The following is a 23,216-nucleotide window of genomic DNA, read 5'->3' on the forward strand; positions in this document are numbered from 1 at the left end:
GTTAAGCTTATTTTTTTTGGGGGGGGGGGTTCCCTAATGATGAATGAATTAGTAGATATATAATAAACTATCCACAGACTACTTCATTTGATTATGATTCATTTATAAAGTATCAACTACTAGACTGCCAGAGTGAAGTAATGCTTTAATGTTTAATGTTTGTCTAAATGTCTAACACAGATGCATCAGGAAAGGTTTGCGTCATTTAACTTCACACTAACCTCACCTTCATGTTATACACAATACATGAATGGTAAGATCAGAAATCCCTTAAAACAGAATGCATTTCACTCAAAGGGACAGAAGAGGAAATAAACAAAAGGACAGGGGAATTAGAAACTAAGACCGAGAAGGAAAGGCTACAGAAATGCATGTAACAGCATTGTATATGAAATACTACCAGATAATGGAATGTCTTCATTACTATTTTTTTTAAATGTATTTTTACATAAAAGACTCATTCAATTTCGCCTCATCTTTCCTAAGTACCGTTTTCACACAAGTATGGTCTGGCATATACTGTACCTGCTCTTAAAACTGAGCTAGCTAAAATCACATCTCTAAAGATAGCAGAAGACCTACCTTGTTCATTTACCTTTAAACCCAGAACACACTAAATGTAATGCAGAGAAAGACCTACATCATTCTCAAGGCAGAAAAATGTGTGTTGGGATGTCTATAACAAGAGGACATTGGTTTTCAAGTAACTGCAAAGTGATGTGTGTGTGTGAGATAGCGAGAAGGCTGTCATACTTCATGCTTCCCGCAGACCCACTTGAGCTGGTGCTGTTCTCTCAGGTCAGTGAGGTCTCGAGCAGAGTGCCAGCTACACTGGCAGGCGTACGCCCGCGCCCCTTTTCTTCTCCTCAGCTTGGCCCGCAGCTTCTGACAGTCTGGCATGTTGTTCCTGCAGAGATACAACGAGGCAAGGCTGGTTAGCTAAGCAATGAGCAGTAGGTGAATATCTCTCACAGTATTAGTATGTAGAGTTATAGATAGGACAAGTAGTACTAAATTCACAAAGTACTTCACATTTAAGTTGGTCATGTGCATGGAACAAAACCAGCCTCCAAGAACCCCTGAAAGATTGTGGAATGATTGGAAACATCACAAATATTAAAGAGTTAACCTGCAATTTACAGGTGAAGGAATTAATCTGGGTGGAAGCATCATTTGCACAATACGTTATGTTGCATTTAACAAGCACATTTGAATGATAAATGAATCCCCATGTCTTGTAGAGGAGCCCTGGGCTCACAGCAACTTAGTAAAACCTCTATACTCCAGCACAAAGCCTGAAACCACCTAAGTGTCCACCAGAACAGATAATTAGTTCACTGCTGTGATAACACCGACAGCAAAACCCACATGCTTGGAACGTATCACTCACTCTATCACCCACTGCACATGCTCTAGGAAGACAACAACGTGGTAGGGTCTTGTGAGTACTCCTTGCTCGCTGTTCTTGCACTGGATTTTCACTAGGCCTACTACCTCCATTTTGTCAACACAAAAGTCTGGATTCAACAAAGCTGTGCTGCTGCGATCCTACACTATGGAAAATTTCCCCAAAAATGTAAAGGCACTTGCTAAAGTATATTTTCGAATGAAAGAAAGAGGCTGTTCACAAAGTATATGCTGCTCCAAGTGCCATAATTTACCTGCACCAAAATACCAACAACATTGTGGTTGCGATAGCCTTCGTTGTTTTTCTATTTTAAAATGTTTTTCTCCCATTTGAGCACAGCCCTTCTGTCTATTGTCTTTCTTAGTTTGCATTTCAAGTCGACTCTCACCAATAGTATCAAATTCGTGTAGCCTAGAAGAATTTAATTCCTGTCTTGGTGTTAAGAGCACCAAATACCCACGCCTGCATACTTACAGCGCTACTGCTATGAGGTCTTCCACTTCACTTCATTAACTAAGCTTAAGTGTCAGTCTTTGTCATCATGGGCAAGCTCTCTGTCAGTGAAACAACACAATATTGAACCAGAGAGGCACCCAAGATGGCATTGTTGTGTTGTTTAACTGCCTTTCTAATGTCAGTCTCCATCTACTAGTACCAGTTGTCCTATGAAATTCCTATCTGCCATGCACCGATCTCAGAGCACGGTTAAAAAAAGTTTTCAATTAAACCACTGTGTATTCATATTTTTTGGAAAAAGGTTACCTGTTTCTCTGAAAGTGTGGATATCAATCAAGGTGAAAGTCATAATCCCTATTTAAAAGGTATTTTACATTAAGAATCAAATTAAGATTATTCCAGTTTATTTTCACGAAGTCCCAAAATAAGGAAGTTTACACTGCCCTCTTCTGTTCAAATCTGAGATATTTGGGATTTTTGGTTTTCTGTATCAACTTCCAACTTGTTTCAAGATAATAACAATATTTAAATTCCTCAAAGAGTTTGTTACCCCATAAAGATACATCAGGCCCAACGAGAGTAGGCTCACCTGAAGAAGAGGTAATCACAAGAGGGGTCCCATTCATGATCGTCAAACATGGCCACCCGAAAGTCACAGGAGATACATCTCAGCTGATCACACGACCTGTCAGCACAGGTTAAACAGTGAGTCAAATTAAAATGTGATCCATGCTTACACACACACACACACACACACACACACACACACACACACACACACACACACACACACACACACACGCACACACACACACGCACACACACGCACACACACACACTTAACATTACAACAGGGTTCCCCAACTGGCGGCCCGCAGGTGATTTTATTTGGTCCCGCACGTTTTCTGAGCAAAATAAATAAATAAATACATTTTATCCTTTTATTGTTGGACTGTAAAAACACCAGCAAATCAGCACCAGGTGATTTTAATTTTGGAAATCTGTTCCAAAGAATTCCCACGCATAATATAGAGATATACAGTATGTGATCATACACAAATGTAAGCAAGGTTTGATATTAGTCTGTTGTAGTTAAATATTATATCTGTTTGGGCTTCTTGCAGTCAAATTGCAGTTTACTAATTATCCGTAATTATGTTCTGACCTCCTGACCATCCGCTCAAGAAAAAAAATGGCCCGCGGCTGAATCCAGTTGATGATCCCTGCACTACAATTAAACAGCACTTTACCTTTGTGAAACAGCTGTTCCTACACCATTTGCAATCGAGCTTCCACCAAGGAAAACTGGGCAGCACCTGCTCACATAAGAACAAATGGGGATCGAAAGAGAGCTTTTATCAAATACATGCTTTACCAAAGGCTCACTACTAGATTTTATGGCTCCCCGTGAATTACCATTTTGTAAAACATACAATTACATTGACTGCATGTAACAGAGATATACAGATGTCTTAGATAACATTTACTGAGTTTCAATAATAATGAACACATCTTCCTTTTTGCAGTATACCACTGACAGAATGATACAACCAGATATTATGATTCAACAGGCTGCAACACAAAACAACCCGTTGTCGGCAGGATTCGAACCTGCGCGGGAAGATCCCAATAGATTTCTAGTCTATCGCCTTAACCACTCGGCCACGACAACTGCGTACATGTACTACTCGGACAGGACAACTAACTATGTTCGCATGAATTAGTGATGTTTTTTTTTCAAAAGGATTATTAGAAAACTTACTTTCTTGACGCCTGTGGCAATGACTTCGTCTTTGTCGTTTTAGGAAGCTGTCCAGTCTGCAAATGTGTAAAGTTAAGCAAATATGAGACTACCTACGGGACAGCCCTTTTGCAATGTAACGTTAGCTAATGCATTGGAGTCAGAAGGACAAAGATGATAGCAACCTTCCCATTGGAAACAGGCTAAAAACAATCAAACATAGCCTTGTATTTATCTAATTATAGCTAGCTAATACATACGTGTGATATCCAGCCAGCTAACGTTAGCTAGCTACTACTGGACAGTAGATGCTGTTAGCAAAACAAAAAAAAACAGCATTCAACATTGCAAGGCGGAGTAGCTGACGTTATTTACTCACGTTTAACTCAAGGGAATCGAAGTCATCGTCAAGTATGTCCTCAAGAAGGGCATCTATATCTTCGCTGTCCGTTTTTCTGGGTGTATCGTCAGTGGTGCTGGCGGTGTGAAGCGAGGAACAGTTTTAGCAAGCTAACGTTTCCTAGCTAACTACATGATTTAGCTAACATGCTTGATGAAATAACAATGCATTTTAGGAAGGCTGGCGTTTGCAACTAATTAGCTAACGTTACATAACTAGTTACGTTGCATAAGCTTCCATTGCGTCAGTTATGGTCAACAACTTGGTTTGCTAACCTTGCTTGCTAACGTTAGTCCATTCCCCCGTACTAGCTATCGTTAACGTTAGCTTGTTAACACTTGCATTTTACTACGCACCGGTGTTTTCTCTCTTTCCCAGTTTGCGTTAAACATTTCCCAGCCGTCGATAAATCTGAGGGAGCTTGAAGTTGTGGCGTCAACGAAACATTGCGACAGAACTTTGTTTCAACCTCATCTAGCAATTCGTCCAAATCGTCCGCCATAGCTTCAGGGTACTGCTGGTTATTAACTGTTGTCATGAACAGGAGTGCTTGATTGACAGACGTAACCTCATTTCAAGTAGGTAAAGGTTGATACCGTGTAGCTAGCGATTTATGTGTAGTGATACAATAACAGATACTGGATATCTATGATATAATGTAAACGCCTGGGCATTGCCACAGGAGAAAAATATCACGTTGTCGGCAGGATTCGAACCTGCGCGGGAAGATCCCAATGGATTTCTAGTCCATCGCCTTAACCACTCGGCCACGACAACTGTTGATATTATTGTAGATGGAAACCGGTAATATCCAACATCAAATGAAAAATATATCAGACTGATATCATGATTTATCAGGCTGCAGCACAAAACTCTAATTACGTTGGTAACCATTTTATCCAGGCTGTATCACAACCGGCAGTGATTGGGAGTCCCATAGGGCAGCGCACAATTGGCCATGCGTCGTCCAGGTTTGGCAGGTGTTGGCCTTCATTGAAAATAAGAATTTGTTCTTAACTGATTTGCCTAGTTAAATAATAAATAAATAAAAATAGCAATAAGGCACCTCGGGGGATTGTAGCATATTGCCAAAGGGGGAGATCAAGCTGATCCTAACTGTTATAGGCCTATTTCTATTTTTCCCTGTTTATCAAAAGTGTTGGAAAACTTGTCAATAATCAATTGACTGGCTTTCTTGATGTCTATATTATTCTCTCTGGTATGCAATCTGATTTCTCGGCTCAGGTTATGGATGTGTCATTGCAACCTTAAAGGTCCTCAATGATGTCACCATTGCCCTTGATTCTAAGCAATGTTGTGCTGCTATTTTTATTGACTTGGCCATAGCTTTTGATACAGTAGACCATTCCATTCTTGTGGGCGGCTAAGGAGTATTGATGTCTGAGGGGTCTTTGGCCTGGTTTGCTAACTACCTCTCTCAAAGAGTGTAGTGTATAAAGTCAGAAGATCTGCTGTCTCAACCACTGCCTGTCACCAAGGGAGTACCCCAAGGCTCAATCCTTATTGTTTAACCAGAATTCACAGGAGGTTGGTGGCACCTTAATTTGGGAGGAGGAGCTCGTGGTAATGGCTGGAAGCGGAATCAGTGGAATGGTATCAAATGCATCAAACACATAGTTTGATGCCATTCCATTTTTTTTATTTTTTTATTTCACCTTTATTTAACCAGGTAGGCTAGTTGAGAACAAGTTCTCATTTGCAACTGCGACCTGGCCAAGATAAAGCATAGCAGTGTGAACAGACAACAACACAGAGTTACACATGGAGTAAACAATAAACAAGTCAATAACATGGTAGAAAAAAAAGAGAATCTATATACAATGTGTGCAAAAGGCATGAGGTAGGCAATAAATCGAATAATTACAATTTAGCAGATTAACACTGGAGTGATAAATCATCAGATGATCATGTGCAAGAAGAGATACTGGTGTGCAAAAGAGCAGAAAAGTAAATAAATAAAAGCAGTATGGGGGGTGAGGTAGGTAAATTGGGTGGGTAGTTTACAGATGGACTATGTACAGCTGCAGCGATCGGTTAGCTGCTCGGATAGCAGATTTTTTAAGTTGTTGAGGGAGATAAAAGTCTCCAACTTCAAAGATTTTTGCAATTCGTTCCAGTCGCAGGCAGCAGAGAACTGGAAGGAAAGGCGTCCAAATGAGGTTTTGGCTTTAGGGATGATCAGTGAGATACACCTGCTGGAGCGCGTGCTACGGGTGGGTGTAGCCATCGTGACCAGTGAACTGAGATAAGGCGGCACTTTACCTAGCATAGCCTTGTAGATGACCTGGAGCCAGTGGGTCTGACGACGAACATGTAGCGAGGGCCAGCCGACTAGGGCATACAGGTCGCAGTGGTGGGTCGTATAAGGTGCTTTAGTAACAAAACGGATGGCACTGTGATAAACTGCATCCAGTTTGCTGAGTAGAGTATTGGAAGCTATTTTGTAGATGACATCGCCGAAGTCGAGGATCGGTAGGATAGTCAGTTTTACTAGGGTAAGTTTGGCGGCGTGAGTGAAGGAGGCTTTGTTGCGGAATAGAAAGCCGACTCTAGATTTGATTTTGGATTGGAGATGTTTGATATGAGTCTGGAAGGAGAGTTTGCAGTCTAGCCAGACACCTAGGTACTTATAGATGTCCACATATTCTAGGTCGGAACCGTCCAGGGTGGTGATGCTAGTCGGGCGTGCGGGTGCAGGCAGCGAACGGTTGAAAAGCATGCATTTGGTTTTACTAGCGTTTAAGAGCAGTTGGAGGCCACGGAAGGAGTGTTGTATGGCATTGAAGCTCGTTTGGAGGTTAGATAGCACAGTGTCCAAGGAAGGGCCGGAAGTATACAGAATGGTGTCGTCTGCGTAGAGGTGGATCAGGGAATCGCCCGCAGCAAGAGCAACATCATTGATGTATACAGAGAAAAGAGTCGGCCCGAGAATTGAACCCTGTGGTACCCCCATAGAGACTGCCAGAGGACCGGACAACATGCCCTCCGATTTGACACACTGAACTCTGTCTGCAAAGTAGTTGGTGAACCAGGCAAGGCAGTCATTAGAAAAACCGAGGCTACTGAGTCTGCCGATAAGAATATGGTGATTGACAGAGTCGAAAGCCTTGGCCAGGTCGATGAAGACGGCTGCACAGTAATGTCTTTTATCGATGGCGGTTATGATATCGTTTAGTACCTTGAGCGTGGCTGAGGTGCACCCGTGACCGGCTCGGAAACCGGATTGCACAGCGGAGAAGGTACGGTGGGATTCGAGATGGTCAGTGATCTGTTTGTTGACTTGGCTTTCGAAGACCTTAGATAGGCAGGGCAGGATGGATATAGGTCTGTAACAGTTTGGGTCCAGGGTGTCTCCCCCTTTGAAGAGGGGGATGACCGCGGCAGCTTTCCAATCCTTGGGGATCTCAGATGATACGAAGGAGAGGTTGAACAGGCTGGTATTAGGGGGTGCGACAATGGCGGCGGACAGTTTCAGAAATAGGGGGTCCAGATTGTCAAGCCCAGCTGATTTGTATGGGTCCAGGTTTTCCAGCTCTTTCAGAACATCTGCTATCTGGATATGGGTAAAGGAGAAGCTGGGGAGGCTTGGGCGAGTAGCAGCGGGGGGGGGCGGGGCTGTTGGCCAAGGTTGGAGTCGCCAGGAGGAAGGCATGGCCAGCCATTGAGAAATGTTTGTTGAAGTTTTCGATTATCACGGACTTATCAGTGGTGACCGTGTTACCTAGCCTCAGTGCAGTGGGCAGCTGGGAGGAGGTGCTCTTGTTTTCCATGGACTTTACAGTATCCCAGAACTTTTTGGAGTTTGCTCCATTCCAGACATTATTATGAGCCGTCCTCCCCTCAGCAGCCTACACTGATATAAAATTAACATAGCATTATAAAGAGAACATTGGTGCAAACTGTTAAAGTACAGAAATAACTGTTCAGAGCAAAGGAAAACAGTATGTTCCCTGACCGGGAATCGAACCCGGGCCGCGGCGGTGAGAGCGCCGAATCCTAACCACTAGACCACCAGGGAGCAGTTGTATTGCTCACGTCGACGCTTCGAACTTAAAAGAAAGTAACATGGCTCATGAAACAACAGCTATTTAACCAGAATAGTGATAAATGGCAACAGCTACTCAGCCAGGCAATCTGGTTTATTATTTGCATATCTAAAATTCATGATTGTAAATTAACCTGGACAAGTGAGAAGTTGAATTTATCCAAATATATTGAGTATCAAGCAGTGCTTGACTTGGGCAGGAGCTCACCAGAACTGAGTACCAGCACCTCCGATTTTCTACTGCATGAGGTCCTGCACCTCATAAAATATTAGCTCAAAGGTATTGTACAGTTCCTGCACCTAAATATAAACAGTACCGTCATCTATTTTAATCGAAGTCAAGCACTAGTCATTGTAAATAAGAATTTGTTCATAACTGACTTTCCTAGTTAAATAAAGGTTACATTTAAAAAAGCTACTTATACTGAACTAAAATAGAAATGGAACATGTAAAGTGTTGGTCCCGTGTTTCATGAGCTGAAATAAAATATCCCAGGAATTTTCCATATGCTCAAAAAGCTTATTTCTCTAAAATGTTGTGCACAAATTTGTTTACATCCCTGTTAGTGAGCATTTCTCCTTTGCCAAATAATCCATCCACCTGACAGGTGTGGCATATCAAGAAGGTGATTAAATAGCATAATTATAACGCAGGTGCACCTTGTGCTGGGGACAATAAAAAGCCACTCTAAAATGTGCAGTTTTGCCACACAACACAATGCCACAGATGTCTCAAGTTTTGAGGGAGTGTGCAATTGGCATGCTGACTGCAGGAATGTCCACCACAGCTGTTGCCAGAGAAATTAATGTTCATTTCTCTACTATAAGCGTTGTTTTAGAGAATTTGGCAGTACATTCAACTGGCCTCACAACCGCAGACCACGTGTAACCACGCCAGCCCAGGACCTCCAAACCGGCTTATTCAACTGCGGGATCGTCTGAGACTAGCCACCTGGAGAGCTGATGAAACTATGGGTTTGCACAACTGAAGAATTTCTGCACAAACTGTCGGAAACCGTCTCAGGGGAACTCATCTGTGTGCTTGTCGTCCTCACCAGGGTTGGTGTAGTAACCAACTTCAGCAGGTAAATGCTCACCTTCGATGGCCACTGGCACGCTGGATAAATGTGCTTTTCACAGATTAATCCCGGTTTCAACTGTACCGTATGACGTCGTGTAGGCGAGCGGTTTGCTGATGTCAACGTTGTGAACAGAGTGTCCAATGGTGGCGGTGGGGTTATGGTATGGGCAGGCATAAACTAAGGACAGCGAACACAATTGCATTTTATCGATGACAATTTGAATGCACAGAGATGCCGTGACGAGATGCTGAGACCCATTATCGAGCCATTCATCCTCCGCAATCACCTCATGTTTCAGCATGATAATGCACGGCCCCATGTCTCAAGGAGCTGTACACAATTCCTGGAAGCTGAAAATGTCCCAGTTCTTTCATGGCCTGCGTACTCACAGAAATGTTACCCATTGAGCTTGTTTGGGGTGCTCTGGATCAACGTTTACAACAGCGTGTTCCAGTTCCCACCAATATCCAGCAACTTCACATAGCCATTGAAGAGGAGCGGAACATTCCACAGGCCACAATCAACAGTCTGATCAACTCTATGCAAAAGGAGATGTGTCGTGCTGCATGAGGGAAATGGTGGTCACAACAGACACTGACTGGTTTTCTGATCCAGGCCCCTACCTTTTTTAAAGGTATCTGTGACCAACAGATGCGTGTCTGTATTCCCAGTCATGTGAAATCCATAGATTGGGGCCTAATGAATGTATCTCAATTGACTGATTTCCTTATATGAACTGTAACTCAGTAAAATCTTTGAAACTGTTGCATGTTGCGTTTATATTTTTGTTCAGTGTATATTGCAAAGTGAGGAGAAATTCAACTGTGGACATCGTCCCCCCCAAAACATCCTGCTGTTGTCAGCATGTAATAACCAACATACAATGACATAACATGTAGCTAGTACAACAAAAAGGATAATGAATTAGTATTAGAAAGTTCAGTAAACACAACTACACCTGGAATAGCAAATGTAAGTAGCTGCCATTGCCTATGCCTAATGAGTGTTAAGCTAGAAGGTATGTGTATTTTAAGTTTTTTTTTCTGGTTGTGCACTATTTTGCCTTTGTCTCAGCCAGATGTATGGTAGGCTACATTGATGCATTCAACAAGCCTACATAGATGCATTCAACAAAGGCATTTTTTTCATAGCCTGCACACCAAACCATTAATGTAATAGTAAGACTTAAAAAAAGGTATCTAATAAAAGTTTACAAATAACATGCAGACACTGCTTTAAACAGTTGAAACATGGTAGATTATGTGTGATTCACTTTTTCCAGCAAAGGAAACCTATGCTGGATACACCCACCTTAATAAAAAAAGGCATTGCTGTGTTAGACACCTGGCTGGTAAGGGTGGCGCTCATGCCGTACTGCATCCAACCAAAAAGCTTAACAAGAGCTTGTAATTGATGTATGCCTATTGGTAACGTTCAAATAAAAGATATTGAAATGCCTTTGAGTAGACCAAAGCTGTATTTATTTTGCAATCTTAGTCCACACCCAGGGATCCATCACAACCAGGGGCTCACACCAGTCACTGCAATAGAATATGATATATTGCATGGCTATACCTTAATTACAATAGAACACTATCACTGCATTCTAACAAAACACACCCTATTATTTTTTTGTCATAATTACCTCTCTTATTTTAGCCACCACTTACTAACTTAATGATTCTATAATGGGTGGGGAGCCGTGGTCTCTCTTTTATTTTAAAGACTAAGCTCTCACTTTAACTTTCATTCTGTGTAAGCTTGTCATAATGGCCCTGATACTTTCAATTTATCAGAAAGGGTGTAGGCTACTGTTTCTGTTTAATTTCTTTGAAAAACCAAGCCTTGGTTCTACAGGACTGGACAGAGGGTTGTCTGCCTCCATCTGCTCTAGATGTGAACTCTCTGGAAAGTAGACATGACTCTTTGGCTCCTTGCTCAGCTTCAAAAGTGCACTACTCTTTCTCTGCCTTTCCTCATTCAAGTATACAATGAGCCCAAACTAGCAGAACAGGGTCTCACACACAGACATGTTTTTTGGAAGCCTGTCCTGACCAGTTTGGCCCCAGTGTGTAGATCAACATGAAATCCTTCTTCTCAAAGGGTGCATCTAGAAGTTGTTCTTGTGGATTCTTCTTGATCCTTGGTGGTAACATATTCATAACGGTTACCTATGGTAAAAATAATATTTTTTTTGTAAATAAAATAAAAAACCTTAAATGAAATACATTGAAACTATCACCACTGAATGAGAGGATAGTGGACAACTCACATAGCTGATGGTGAATATCAGCAATGCTGCCACAAGCCACACAATGGAAAGAACTAGGATGGTATTGCTTTCTGATTGGTCTGTGGACATATTGTAAAGGCAACCTGCAAATAAAAAAATAATACACAAATCCTTGAGCACCACTGGAAACTTTAAAAGAGTATATATCAGCACAGAGGAACTCTCTGGGGGTCCAATTTAAAACATCCACATGCAATATACAGTTTGTTTACATACCAAAACAAGCACACAATGAGAATAGAACACACTCACCTGTCACTCTGAGGTGAACCTGGCCCTCCTGGTTCTGCTCTCCTACAGGTGCTGCCAGGAGACACTTGTACCTCCCGCTATCAACAGCCGTTACATTGGGCAGGAAGATATCAAAAGAATTATCAGCCAAAAGTTCCACTTTACGCTCCAGGCCTGCGTACCATAGGGTGGTGCTGTTAGGTGATAGCCTCTTCATCAATAGACCAGACTCCTTATTATAGGGCTCCTCACCCAGCTGGAAGAAGAGGGTGTGAGGTTACTTTATGCCCCTGACAGCTGGTCTGGAGCCAGTGCTGTAGTTTCAATAATGATGATTACAATGAGGACTGAGGACATCACAGATCGTAAATCACTAGTATGAGACACTTATGTGTGAGCAGCCAAAGATCTCCAGAAAAACAACAAAAGGCAGATAGTCTAGTAGTCAAATCAAATTCCATGGTTCAATTGCTGAAATTAACTCAGACAGCAGGAGACAAACCTGAGGTTAAATTGTCTGGGAATCATAAAAGTTATGAGTTCTGCTATCTGTAGATGGACGAAAGAGTGGACGAAGATTGATATGATTAAGTGGCTAGACAAAGGCAATCTACAATACTGGAAATGTACATTTCCTGAAGAAAATGTGGTGTGCTTGCTAACTTGTTTTAAACTATGGTTTTGAAATAAGTTAGTGTAGTGGTACTGACTGCAGTAGTAATGGTAATGACGGGTTATAGTTGGAAAAAGTAGGTAGCTGTAAAAATGTATTGATTGGTTTGGTGTCTCTAGTTTGAATGGTTCAAGAGTTACTGTTGGTGAGTTGCTTTATGCTAATTTATATAGTTATAGTTGTTAACCACTTCTAAGAATTTGAAGTTAGGATAGCCTAAACCTGTGAAAGTTGGTTTGGTGTATCTAGCATGAATGGTTCAAGAGTTACTGTTGGTGAGTGATTTAGTGCTAATTTGTGCAAATGTGTATAGTTATAGTTGAAGTTTTTAAGAATTGGAAGTTAGGATAGCCTGAACATGTGGAAGATGGTTTGGTGTCTCTATTTTAATGTGGTGTCTCATAATTATGTGAGGTTTTATGTGTTGTTGGAGGTGTGTTTTGGTCAGTTTAGCTCTGAAAATGTCGCCCTCATCAATCCGCCTAATCCTGCCTATAATGAGCGAACAAATGTTGTTCCGAAAATCTCCCCCCAGTCAGAATTCTCCCCCCTTATAATTTCATTAATTTTGTGACTATGGTCAAATACTTTCTGTGGAACACATCAGAGTCAAAAACTTTCTACAGAACAAACTTCACGTCAGGATAGCAAACCAAAATTAATAGTTAATGTATGTGCGTTATATTAAACATAGGAGTAAAATGTTGGCAAGCAATAAACATTTCAGAACAACTATGGCTGAATTATTATCCTTACACTTTAAAAAATACTAGTCGAATAAGACATGGGAGAGATTACGAATTTTGGCAAAGAGATTTATTTATAGACTAATACAAATCAGTAGCGGATTTAGGTACGGGTGAAATGTAGGCTAAACTGACAACAGAGTGAAGAGCAGGAAAGCAAGCAAGTAGGAGCAATAAAGAACGTGAAGGTGGGGGGAGAATTCTGCCAGGCGGGAGATTTTCGGCACAATACCAGCCCTGAGGACTCTAATCCTGGGTTTTAGTCAGCGTTAGCAAGCCACACTACTGCCCTGGAAAAGAGTAACGCAAAGTAGTTTACCTTGTACCACCTCACTGACCGGTACTTGACCCCAGGTACAGAATTTGCTTTACATCTCAGAACCGAATCCTCGCCGCATATCGACCTTATATTTTCAACATCCTTCATAATCCTGCTGTGTACGCAAACTGGAAAAACGGAAGGCAAATGTCAAAACGAATCTTGATGGACAGCCCTTACGAAAAAAAGATGGCTGTCAGAGTTCAGTATAACTGCAGTATGCTGCAAATACTGCATCCAAAATAACCTTTTTTTTTTTTTACTGCAGTAAATTTGCAATATAACTGCAGTTAGAGTGCAGTACAACTGAAATTCAACTGCAGTACACTGCAGATATTTTGCAATTACTGCGTAAAAACACCACAGTCGACTGAAGTTACTGCAGTTTCAAAACTGCAATCTTTTTTTGTAAGGGAGGACATAAAGACTTGTTAGCCCTAACATGAAATTTGAACTTACCTAGTGCAAAGGCATGGAGAAAGACTAGGGTACGCATTTTTTGTTCAGCAGCACAGCGTTTTCTAAATTTCGCTGTCTAATTCAAGGCGTAGATATATCCTACTAGAATATAAAAGTAAAAGTAGCCGTCAAAGTGAAAGTAAGAGAGGAAGAGAAAGGCCAAAATCTGCGGGAAATCTGTTTCCCTCCAGCAGGTGGCGTTTTTTCGTTGTTTTGCCCACCAAGCAAGGAGTGTTGGTATTAGAGTCAGTCCTTCTCAAATAGTGGGGCGCGCCCCCCTGGGTGGGCTCGGAGCGATGCCATGGGGGGGCGCGTGTGACCCCGGGGAACATGCTTTTTTTTGCCGCAGGGAGTAGTTTTTTTTTCACTGAACAAGAGCACACAGCACAGAGCAGGAGATATGAAGTGCAGATAACAAACCCTTAAGAGACACCATGGAAAAATATTTAACAGGGATGAAAAGAAAGGCGGAGAGAGACGGAGATAATGAGACAAACGTAAGTCTCCCGAAAGCTAAAACGAGGAAATATGACGACGCGTATGTAGCGCTTGGCTTCACTGTGACTACGGTGGGAGACGAGGAAAGACCGGTATGTTTACTGTGTCTAAAAATGTTGGCAGCGTACAGCATGAAGCCAAATAAATTAAGGCGTCACTGAAAGACATTACACCCCAATCACGCTGATCAGCCGCTTGAGTTTTTTCAGCGAAAACGTGCCGAATATTGCCAACAATCATCCCGCTTTGTTAATGCTACTTCAGTAAACCAGCGAGCACTGTTAGCATCATATAAGGTGGCGTACCAAATTGCTCAGTGCAAAAAAAACACTCCATAGCAGAGGAGCTGATACTGCTTCATTAGACATGGTCTCTGTCATGCTGGATGACGCAAGTGCTGCAAAAATAAAATACTGATCAGGAATCAGGAAATACTGATTCATTCGAGAACCTGCATGAATTTGTTGACACTACTGACTATGATGCCACCTCAGTGATTCCATATATTAAGGAGCATATTTCATCACTGATGTGATTCTTTAAAAAGTACTTCCCTGAAAACAGTTCCCAATATGACTGGGTGAGAGATCCTTTCAATGCACCAGCTCCAACTGGTTTCAGCTCTGCAGAGGAGGACCAGTTCATTGATATGACGTCTGACTCCACATTGAGACTGAGGTTCACATCACAGACACTGAGTGAATTCTGGCTGAGTGTAGAGAGGCACTATCCACTCTTAGGGCAGAGGGCCATGGGCATTCTTCTTCCTTTTGCAACATCTTATCTTTGTGAGACTGGCTTCTCTGCTGTTGCTGCACTGAAGACCAAGTACAGGTCCCAGCTAAACATTGAGCAGGAGCTGAGAGTTGCAGTATCATGCTTCAAACCCCGCTTCGAAAAGCTGTGCTCTGCAAAACGTGCTCATTGTAGCCATTAATCCTGACTTCCTCATTTTGATTTTAAAAAATCAGCACAAATTGTTTTATTCATTTTTGTTTTATAGGTCAAAGTGTTTCATATATTGTGCTCCTGAGTTAATGTTGCTGATCAATTTGAATTTATTATTATTTATTGATTATATTTTATTTTTCAGTATCAAATGGTCATTAACAAATTACAGTTTAAACAAGGCTTGAATTTTTTTTTGAATTTCAGGCAAATTGATGCACTTGAAGTCTTTTCTGTTACAGACTAAAAAACAATGTTAATAAAGTTATTCTTTGTAAGTTGATCTATATTTTTATTTTTTATTTTCTTTAATGTTAATAAGGATACAATGTTATGCAGAGGTGTACTTATAACAATTTTATAAACAAATTATACTATTTACAGTCGCGGCAGGGGGAGTTGGGGGGGGCGCGAAATGTTTACTTCTTCCTAGGGGGGACGTAACAGAAAATAATCGAGAAGGACTGCCGGGAAGGGCCCGTCCACACCCACTGTGACGAAGCACAAGCATGATTTTAGTCCTAAACACAAGCATGATTTTAGTCCTTTGCTTTCGTCACTCTACGGGAATCCCCATAGTTTCACTTCCATTTTAGCCTATTAAATAAACTGATTGACTTCTGTTCTGGATCGTCTTCATTGCTGTAGTTCTACAAATATGTTTGTTCAACTCGTCTGCATTCTAGGTATGTTGTCATTTCTTTTAAACAATGACTTAGACTGATATCAAACTGTGCAGGCTCACCTGAAATGATGATTTACTTTGCTTGTCTATAGCTGCCTACTTGCAAGGTGGGCTCACACAGGATAGACACGAGGTGAAGTATTTTTAATCCTTCGCAGACTGCACTCTACGAGAATCCCCATAGTTTCACTTCCATTTTAGCCTATTGTAACGACCCTGGGTTTATAAACGCAGATATCGACTCTGCGGCTTGAGCATGCTTTTGCGGCACAGTCGATAGCGCGCCGGACCTCGCGAGGGTTCGAGGCCTGCTCCCTGCTCCCTGCTGTTTCATTACACTATTATATAAACTGATTCCCTTCTCAACAGGACTTGCATTTGTTGAACATATCATGGCGATACGGGGCATTGTCCTGATGTGTTTGGGTAGGTTGTTTGTCATACATATGTTTTCATTCATAGCGTTACAATTAAGAAAACGGAAATGTACCATTGTCACTGGATGTTATTTCTGAACGTTAACTCGTTACTTTATTTCGCAGTTTATTAGTAGCTGGGCCAAAGATGGTGGATAAATTAAGATAATTAATTCAGGCCGTTTACCATTGAAAAATTAAAGGTAAGTTCCTGTCCTATAGACACCGTTGTGATAGCAGCTGGGCCCCGTCGACTTAGTTCATTGACTTCAATTGAGCCAGAAAAAACGGAGTGGGGTGTCTCGTTTCCTCATCTGTCTCTGGCTAGGCGTAAAATTAAATTACATTTTATTTGCCACATGCGCCGAATACAACTGGTGTAGACCTTACAGTGAAATGTTTACTTACAAGCCCTTAACCAACAATGCAGTTTTAAGAAAAATAAGTGTTAAAGTATTTACTAAATAAACTGAAAAACAAACAAATAAGAAAATAGAAACATAAATCATTTCAAGAGCAACAATAAAATAACAGTAACAAGGGCATATCAAATGAAATGTTATTTGTCACATGCGCTGAATACAACAGGTATTTCAGGTACCTTACCGTGAAATGCTTACTTACAAGCCATTTAACCAACAATGCAGTACAAGAAAGAGTTAATAATAACATATTTACTAAATAAACGAAGGTAAAAAATAATAAAAATAACACAAAATAACAATAATGAAGTTATATACAGGGGTACCGGTACCGAGTCAATGTGCAGGGATATAGGTTAGCCGGGGTAATTTTTTACATGTAGGTAGGGGTAAAGTGACTATGCATAGATAATAAACAGCAGCAGTGTAAAAACAAATGGAGGGAGGGATGGGTGTCAATGTAAATAGTCTGGGTGGCCATATGATTAATTGTTCAGCTGTCTTATGGCTTGGGGGTAGAAGCTGTTAAGGAGCCTTTTGGTCCTAGACTAGGCGCTCCGGTACCGCTTGCCGTGGGGCAGCAGAGAGAACAGTCTATGATTTGGGTGACTGGTGTCCTCTGACACCGCCTAGTATATAGGTCCTGGATGGCAGGAAGCTTGGCCCCAGTGATGTACTGGGCTGTATGCACCATGTACTGAGCTTACGGTCAGATGCTGAGCAGTTGCCATACCAGGCGGTGATGCAACCGGCAGCTGTAGAACTTTTTGAGGATCTGGGGACCCATGCTAAATCTTTTCAGACTCCTGAGGGGGAAAAGGTGTTGTTGTGCCCTCTTCAAGACTGTCTTGATGTGTTTGGACCATGATAGTTTGTTGATGTGGACACCAAAGAACTTAACTCTCGACCCACTCCACTACAGCCCTGTCAATGATAATGGGGGGCCTTTTCAGCTGTCTTTTCCTGTAGTCCACGATCAGGTCCTTTGTCTTGCTCACATTGCGGGAGAGGTTGTTGTCTTGGCACCACACTGCCAGGTCTCTGACCTCCTTCCTATAGGCTGTCTCATCGTTGTCGATTAGCTTGTGTTTTGTCTTTTAAAACAGCGGATTGCCAAATTGGTGCAGCAACTTTCCTGCATACGTTTCCCCAGAATATGTCGTTGACCAACACAAAGACGGGCTTTTCTGTAAAGGACATTTTGGACCTCCCTGACACAATGATGTGAGTCATGACCAGCCTTTCAAAGCACTTCATGGATACAGATGTGAGTGCTACAGGTCGGTAGTCGTTTAGGCAGGTTACATTGGTGTTCTTGGGCACAGGGACTATGGTGGTCTACTTGAAACATGTTGGTATTACAGACACGGTCAGGGACAGGTTGAAAATGTCAGTGAAGACACCAGCTGGTCAGCGCAAGCTCAGAATACACGTCCTGGTAATCCATATGGCCTTGTGAATGTTGACCTGTTTAAAAGTCTTACGTCGGCTACCTAGTGTGATCACACAGTCGTCCGGAACAGCTGGTGCGCATGCATGCTTCAGTGTTGCTTGCCTCAAAGCACACATCTGGTAGGCTCTTGTCACTGGGCAGCTCGCGGTTATGCTTCCCTTTGTAGTCCGTAATAGTTTGCAAGCCTTGCCACATCCGACGAGCATCGGAGCTGGTGTAGTAGGATTCAATCTTAGTCCTGTATTGACGTTTTGCCTGTTTGATGGTTCGTCGGAGGGCATAGCCGGGATTTCTTATAAGCTTCCGGGTTAGAGTTCCGCACCTTGAAAGCGGCAGCTCTACCCTTTAGCTCAGTGTGAACGTTGCCTGTAGTCCATGGCCTCTGGTTGGGGTATGTACGTATGGTCACTGTGGGGACAAGGTCATCAACGCACTTATTGATGAAGCCAGTGACGGATGTGGTGTACTCTTCAATGCCATCCCGGAGCATATTCCAGTCTATGCTAGCAAAACAGTCCTGTAGCTTAGCATCTACATCATCTGACCACTTCCGTATTGAGCGAGTCACTGGTACTTCCTGCTTTAGTTTTTGCTTGTAAGCAGGAATCGGGAGGATAGAGTTATGGTCAGATTTGCCAAATAGAGGGCGAGGGAAGGCTTGTACACGTCTCTGTGTGTGGAGTAAAGCTGGTCTAGGGTATTTTTTTAATTCTTTTTTTTCTCCTCTCCTTGCACATGTAACCTGCTGGTAGAAATTAGGTAAAACAGATTTAAGTTTCCCTGCATTAAAGTCCCCGGCCACTAGGAGCGCCGCCTCTGGATGAGAATTTTCTTGTTTGCTTTTGGCCTTATACAGCTCGTTGAGTGCGGTCTTAGTGCCAGCATCGGTTTGTGGCGGTAAATAGACGGCTGCGAAAAAATAAAGATAGACTCTCTTGGTAAATAGTGTGGTGTATAACTTATCATTCGATACCCTTAATATTATATTTTGTACACCAGCTGTTATTGCCAAATAGACAGACAGACACCCCTTCTTACCGGAGGTAGCTGTTCTATCTTGCCGATGCATGGAAAACCCAGCTAGCTGTATGTTATCCATGTCGTCGTTCAGCCACGACTCAGTGAACAACAGTTTTTAATGCCACGTTGGTACGATAGTCTTGATCGGAACTCATACAGTTTATTGTCCAATGATTGCACTTTGGCTAATAGGACCGATTGTAGAGGCAGGTTACCCACTTGCCGTCGGATTCTTACAAGGCACCCCGACCTACGTGCCCTATATCTCTCTTCTTCATGCGAATTATGGGGATTTGGACCTTGTCTGGTGTCTGAAGTAAATCCTTCGTGTCCAACTCGTTAAAGAAAAAATCTTTGTTGAGTACGAGCTGAGTAATCGCTGTTCTGATATCCAGAAGCTTTTTTCGGTCAAGAGATGTTGTCAGAAATATTTGTTGACGTTGAGTGAGAGGTTATTTTCCTGGAATGTTTTACTCACGTCGGCCACGGAGAAGGAGAGCCCACAGTCCTTGGTAGCGGGCCGCACTGTGTTATCCTCAAAGCTGGCAAAGGTGTTTAGCTTGTCCGGAAGCAAGATGTCGGTGTCTGCGACGTGGCTGGTTTTCCCTTTGTAGTCCGTGATTGTCTGTAGACCTGCCACATACGTCTCGGGTCTGAGCCCGTTGAATTGCCACTCCACTTTGTCTCTATACTGATGTTTTGCCTGTTTGATAGCCTTACGGAGGGAATAACTACACTGTTTGTATTCGGCCATATTCCCAGTCCCCTTACCATGGTTTAATGCGGTGGTTCGCACTTTCAGTTTTGCGCAAATGCTGTCATCTATCCATGGTTTCTGGTTAGGTTAGGTTTTAATAGTGAGTACAACATCTCCTATACACTTCCTGATAAACTCAGTCACCATTCCAGGCATCAGATGCATTTTACGCACGCTCACACATGTGTCAAGCCCTGCCACATAAGACGAGCGTCGGAGCCAGTGTAGTATGATTCAATCTTAGCCCTGTATTGACGCTTTGCCTGTTTGATGGTTCGTCGCCGGGCATAGAAGGATTTCTTATAGGCTTCCAGGTTAGAGTCCCGCACCTTGAAAGCGGCAGCTCTACCCTTTAGCTCAGTTTGAATGTTGCCTGTAATCCATGGCTTCTGGTTGGGGTATGTACGTACAGTTACTGTGGGGACAACGCCCTCGATGCACTTATTGATAAAGCCAGTGACTGATGTGGTGTTCAAACCAGCTACCTTTTCAGTTACTGGCCCAACGCTCTAAACCACTAAGCTGCCTGCCGCCTTTGTTCTATAAATTACTATTTAAAAAATAAAAAATGTATAGTGTCACAAGGTGGAAAGTGACAGGTTCTAGGTCTGGTTTGAGCAGGCAGTGTGAAAGCAGAGGCAGAGAACAAATGACAGTTTAACATTGATTTTGTAAGGCATAGTTTTCAATCAGTTTCAACTTGTCAGTTATCAAGTTTCAGTTTCCAAACATTTCATAAATATAATTTCCTCTTACATTTCACTTTTTAAACCAGGATAGTTAAAAATAATAATAATCACAAACACCAACAAACTAAAGAAAAAAAAAGGGGGCATATGAAGTGGTGCAGCCCAGGAGGGAGGTCTCCATTTTCTCCAGTTCTCCATTAAAGCTCAAACATCATTAGCCTTGTGCTCTCACCAAACATAACCATAAGCTCTCTGCCCACTCAGCTCCGCTATGCCTCCAGACAACATTCACATCCTGTGGGCAGCTGCCAAGAAACACACATCGGGGGTTAAATACGTGAGGGGGCCTCCCGGGTGGCGCAGTGGTCTAGAGCACTGCATCGCAGTGCTATGCTGCGCCACCAGAGTCTGGGTTCGCGCCCAGGCTCTGTCGCAGCCGGCCGCGACCGGGAGGTCCGTGGGGCGACGCACAATTGGCTTAGCGTCGTCCGGGTTAGGGAGGGTTTGGCCGGTAGGGATATCCTTGTCTCATCGCGCTCCAGCGACTCCTGTGGCGGGCCGGGCGCAGTGCGCGCTAACTGAGGGGGGCGGGTGCACGGTGTTTCCTCCGACACATTGGTGCGGCTGGCTTCCGGGTTGGAGGCGCGCTGTGTTAAGAAGCAGTGCGGCTTGGTTGGGTTGTGCTTCGGAGGACGCATGACTTTCGACCTTCGTCTCTCCCGAGCCCGTACGGGAGTTGTAGCGATGAGACAAGATAGTAATTACTAGCGATTGGATACCACGAAAATTGGGGAGAAAAGGGGATAAAATTTAAAAAATAAAAAAATAAATAAATAAATAAAAAAAATACGTGAAGCTATAATCACATGACAAGTCAATTAGCCAATGAAATCACTTGTTAGATTAAATATGCTAATAGTCACACTTATGTCAATCCCCTCAAAAGGGGTTCCACTATCGCTACAACCCTTTTTGGTGCAGTATACAAACAAATGTTATGGTTCTTTATAGAGTCTTTGTGGACCTTTTTTTTATAGATACTTTCTCAATGTAGAAATAAGCTTTTGACGAACAAAACAGTTTTTTTTTGTGGTTAGCCATTATATTGTTACATTTCCATAAGTTCTGTTGTTGTGTTAATTGATTTAAATCAGGTGTGCAAACTCTGGAACAGCTTGTGCAAACTCTGGAACAGCTGAGGGATACTGAGAAGTGGTTTGAGAACAACTGATTTAGACCACAGTTCTCATTTGATGCAAGGTGTCTGTCACAAGACACCTTCACTGGCCATATTTTTATTTCTTTATTTTCTCCCCAATTTCGTGGTATCCAATTGGTATTAGTTAAAGTCTTGTCTCATCGCTGCAACTCCCGTACGGATTCGGGAGAGGCGAAGGTTGAGAGCCATGCGTCATCCGAAACACAACCCAACCAAGCCGCGGTTGCACAAAAAGAGATCTGAGCAAACCACACCCCAAAATATTTGAATGAGCTGCCGCCCCTACAGAGAGGAAGAGGCAAAGCGAGAGGTTTCACTCGCCAAAATCTGTCCAAAATAAGCCCAATGCGTTTCTATGGTCTTATTTTGGACCTAAACTTGTCGCCTGCCTTTCCGCCTTTGGGACAACGACTCCCATTGTTAGGGTGGAAACATGAGCGTCTCGCCATTATTAACAGATATCTGTTATCACTAAAAGAGCAAAAACACTTTTTGTGAACTGCAAAGAACCATTGAAGGGCTCAAAGGGTTATTTGTCATTATGGTTCCACACAGAACCATCACCCAGTTTCTTAGTGTGTGACTGTGTTCGTTCGAGTAATTGGGCTGTGTCAGATTAGGTTACATCTCTCCTTCGCCTCTCCCGTGTGTTGTTAGGCAATTTCATAAAAAAATACATCCCGAAAATAGTTCACGCATGCTCAATGGGGATATCAACAGCCGCCTAGTCATACCTCATTTAGGACATGCCGTTTGCATTGTAATGTAGCTAATCTCACTCCCAGACACTTCCGCCCAAATGCGCGAAGAGTCTGGTGGACCAACCCGTCAAGCTTGGCCTTTATTAGCCAATACAGAAAGATTGCGAGAAACTCCTGACACATAGGCATCGGTTTAGTTGGCTTAATCTACCAACCAATCATCTCCTACAACACCTTCCCCCTAACCCTCCATGTACACGTCTTGTGCGCACCACAAGTTCCTGTCCGGTGTAATTGTAACAGTTTAACTTTACGTCCGTCCCCTCGCGCGAACCAGGGACCATCTGCACACATCAACAACAGTCACCCACAAAGCATCGTTACCCATCGCTCCACAAGCGCCACAGCCCTTGCAGAGCAAGGGGAACCACTACTTCAAGGTCTCAGAGCAAGTGACGTCACCGATTGAAAGGCTATTAGCGCGCACCACCGTTAACTAGCTAGCCATTACACATCCGTTACATAATGATACTG

General features: G+C 42.7%; 2 protein-coding genes and 3 non-coding genes across 6 annotated transcripts; all 5 read right to left on the reverse strand.

Moving 5' to 3' along the window:
* Nucleotides 1–128: 128 nt before the first annotated feature.
* cfap418 (cilia and flagella associated protein 418) lies at nucleotides 129–4,701 on the reverse strand. Of its 2 annotated transcripts, none has more exons than XM_071397325.1 (6): nucleotides 4,362–4,701; nucleotides 3,985–4,081; nucleotides 3,627–3,682; nucleotides 3,115–3,183; nucleotides 2,454–2,549; nucleotides 129–907 (listed from the first exon to the last, which is right to left on the reverse strand). In XM_071397325.1, the coding sequence occupies exons 1-6, from the start codon at nucleotides 4,541–4,543 to the stop codon at nucleotides 748–750; spliced, it is 660 nt and encodes a 219-aa protein (XP_071253426.1). In that variant the 5' UTR covers nucleotides 4,544–4,701; the 3' UTR covers nucleotides 129–747. The 2 variants fall into 2 exon arrangements, with proteins under 2 accessions (XP_071253426.1, XP_071253427.1); XM_071397326.1 differs by having other exon boundaries at nucleotides 3,115–3,180; nucleotides 4,362–4,698.
* Nucleotides 3,455–3,536, reverse strand: trnas-aga (transfer RNA serine (anticodon AGA)). Its single transcript has one exon. It is a non-coding gene; the product is annotated as a tRNA-Ser (tRNA).
* trnas-aga (transfer RNA serine (anticodon AGA)) lies at nucleotides 4,701–4,782 on the reverse strand. Its single transcript has one exon. It is a non-coding gene; the product is annotated as a tRNA-Ser (tRNA).
* A 3,190-nt stretch (nucleotides 4,783–7,972) lies between these two features.
* Nucleotides 7,973–8,044, reverse strand: trnae-cuc (transfer RNA glutamic acid (anticodon CUC)). The gene has a single exon. It is a non-coding gene; the product is annotated as a tRNA-Glu (tRNA).
* Nucleotides 8,045–10,611: 2,567 nt separating this feature from the next.
* Nucleotides 10,612–14,050, reverse strand: LOC139573642 (CD83 antigen-like). The gene is made up of 5 exons (XM_071397327.1): nucleotides 13,875–14,050; nucleotides 13,416–13,543; nucleotides 11,699–11,933; nucleotides 11,426–11,529; nucleotides 10,612–11,324 (listed from the first exon to the last, which is right to left on the reverse strand). The coding sequence occupies exons 1-5, from the start codon at nucleotides 13,909–13,911 to the stop codon at nucleotides 11,172–11,174; spliced, it is 657 nt and encodes a 218-aa protein (XP_071253428.1). The 5' UTR covers nucleotides 13,912–14,050; the 3' UTR covers nucleotides 10,612–11,171.
* Between the last annotated feature and the right edge of the window lie 9,166 nt (nucleotides 14,051–23,216).

The sequence above is a fragment of the Salvelinus alpinus genome, chromosome 4 (genome assembly GCF_045679555.1).
Source record: "Salvelinus alpinus chromosome 4, SLU_Salpinus.1, whole genome shotgun sequence".
NCBI lineage: Eukaryota > Metazoa > Chordata > Actinopteri > Salmoniformes > Salmonidae > Salvelinus > Salvelinus alpinus.

Coding starts and splice junctions, on each gene's coding strand:
- cfap418 (XM_071397325.1), bottom strand. CDS start 4,543: ATGACAACAGTTAATAACCAGCAGTACCCTGAAGCTATGGCGGACGAT. Junction 4,082..4,361: donor GGGAAAGAGAGAAAACACCG/GTGCGTAGTAAA, acceptor TCACACCGCCAG/CACCACTGACGATACACCCA. Junction 2,550..3,114: donor GGAACAGCTGTTTCACAAAG/GTAAAGTGCTGT, acceptor CTGTGCTGACAG/GTCGTGTGATCAGCTGAGAT.
- LOC139573642 (XM_071397327.1), bottom strand. CDS start 13,911: ATGCGTACCCTAGTCTTTCTCCATGCCTTTGCACTAG. Junction 11,530..11,698: donor GGTTCACCTCAGAGTGACAG/GTGAGTGTGTTC, acceptor TTTTATTTGCAG/GTTGCCTTTACAATATGTCC. Junction 11,325..11,425: donor TGATATTCACCATCAGCTAT/GTGAGTTGTCCA, acceptor TTTTTACCATAG/GTAACCGTTATGAATATGTT.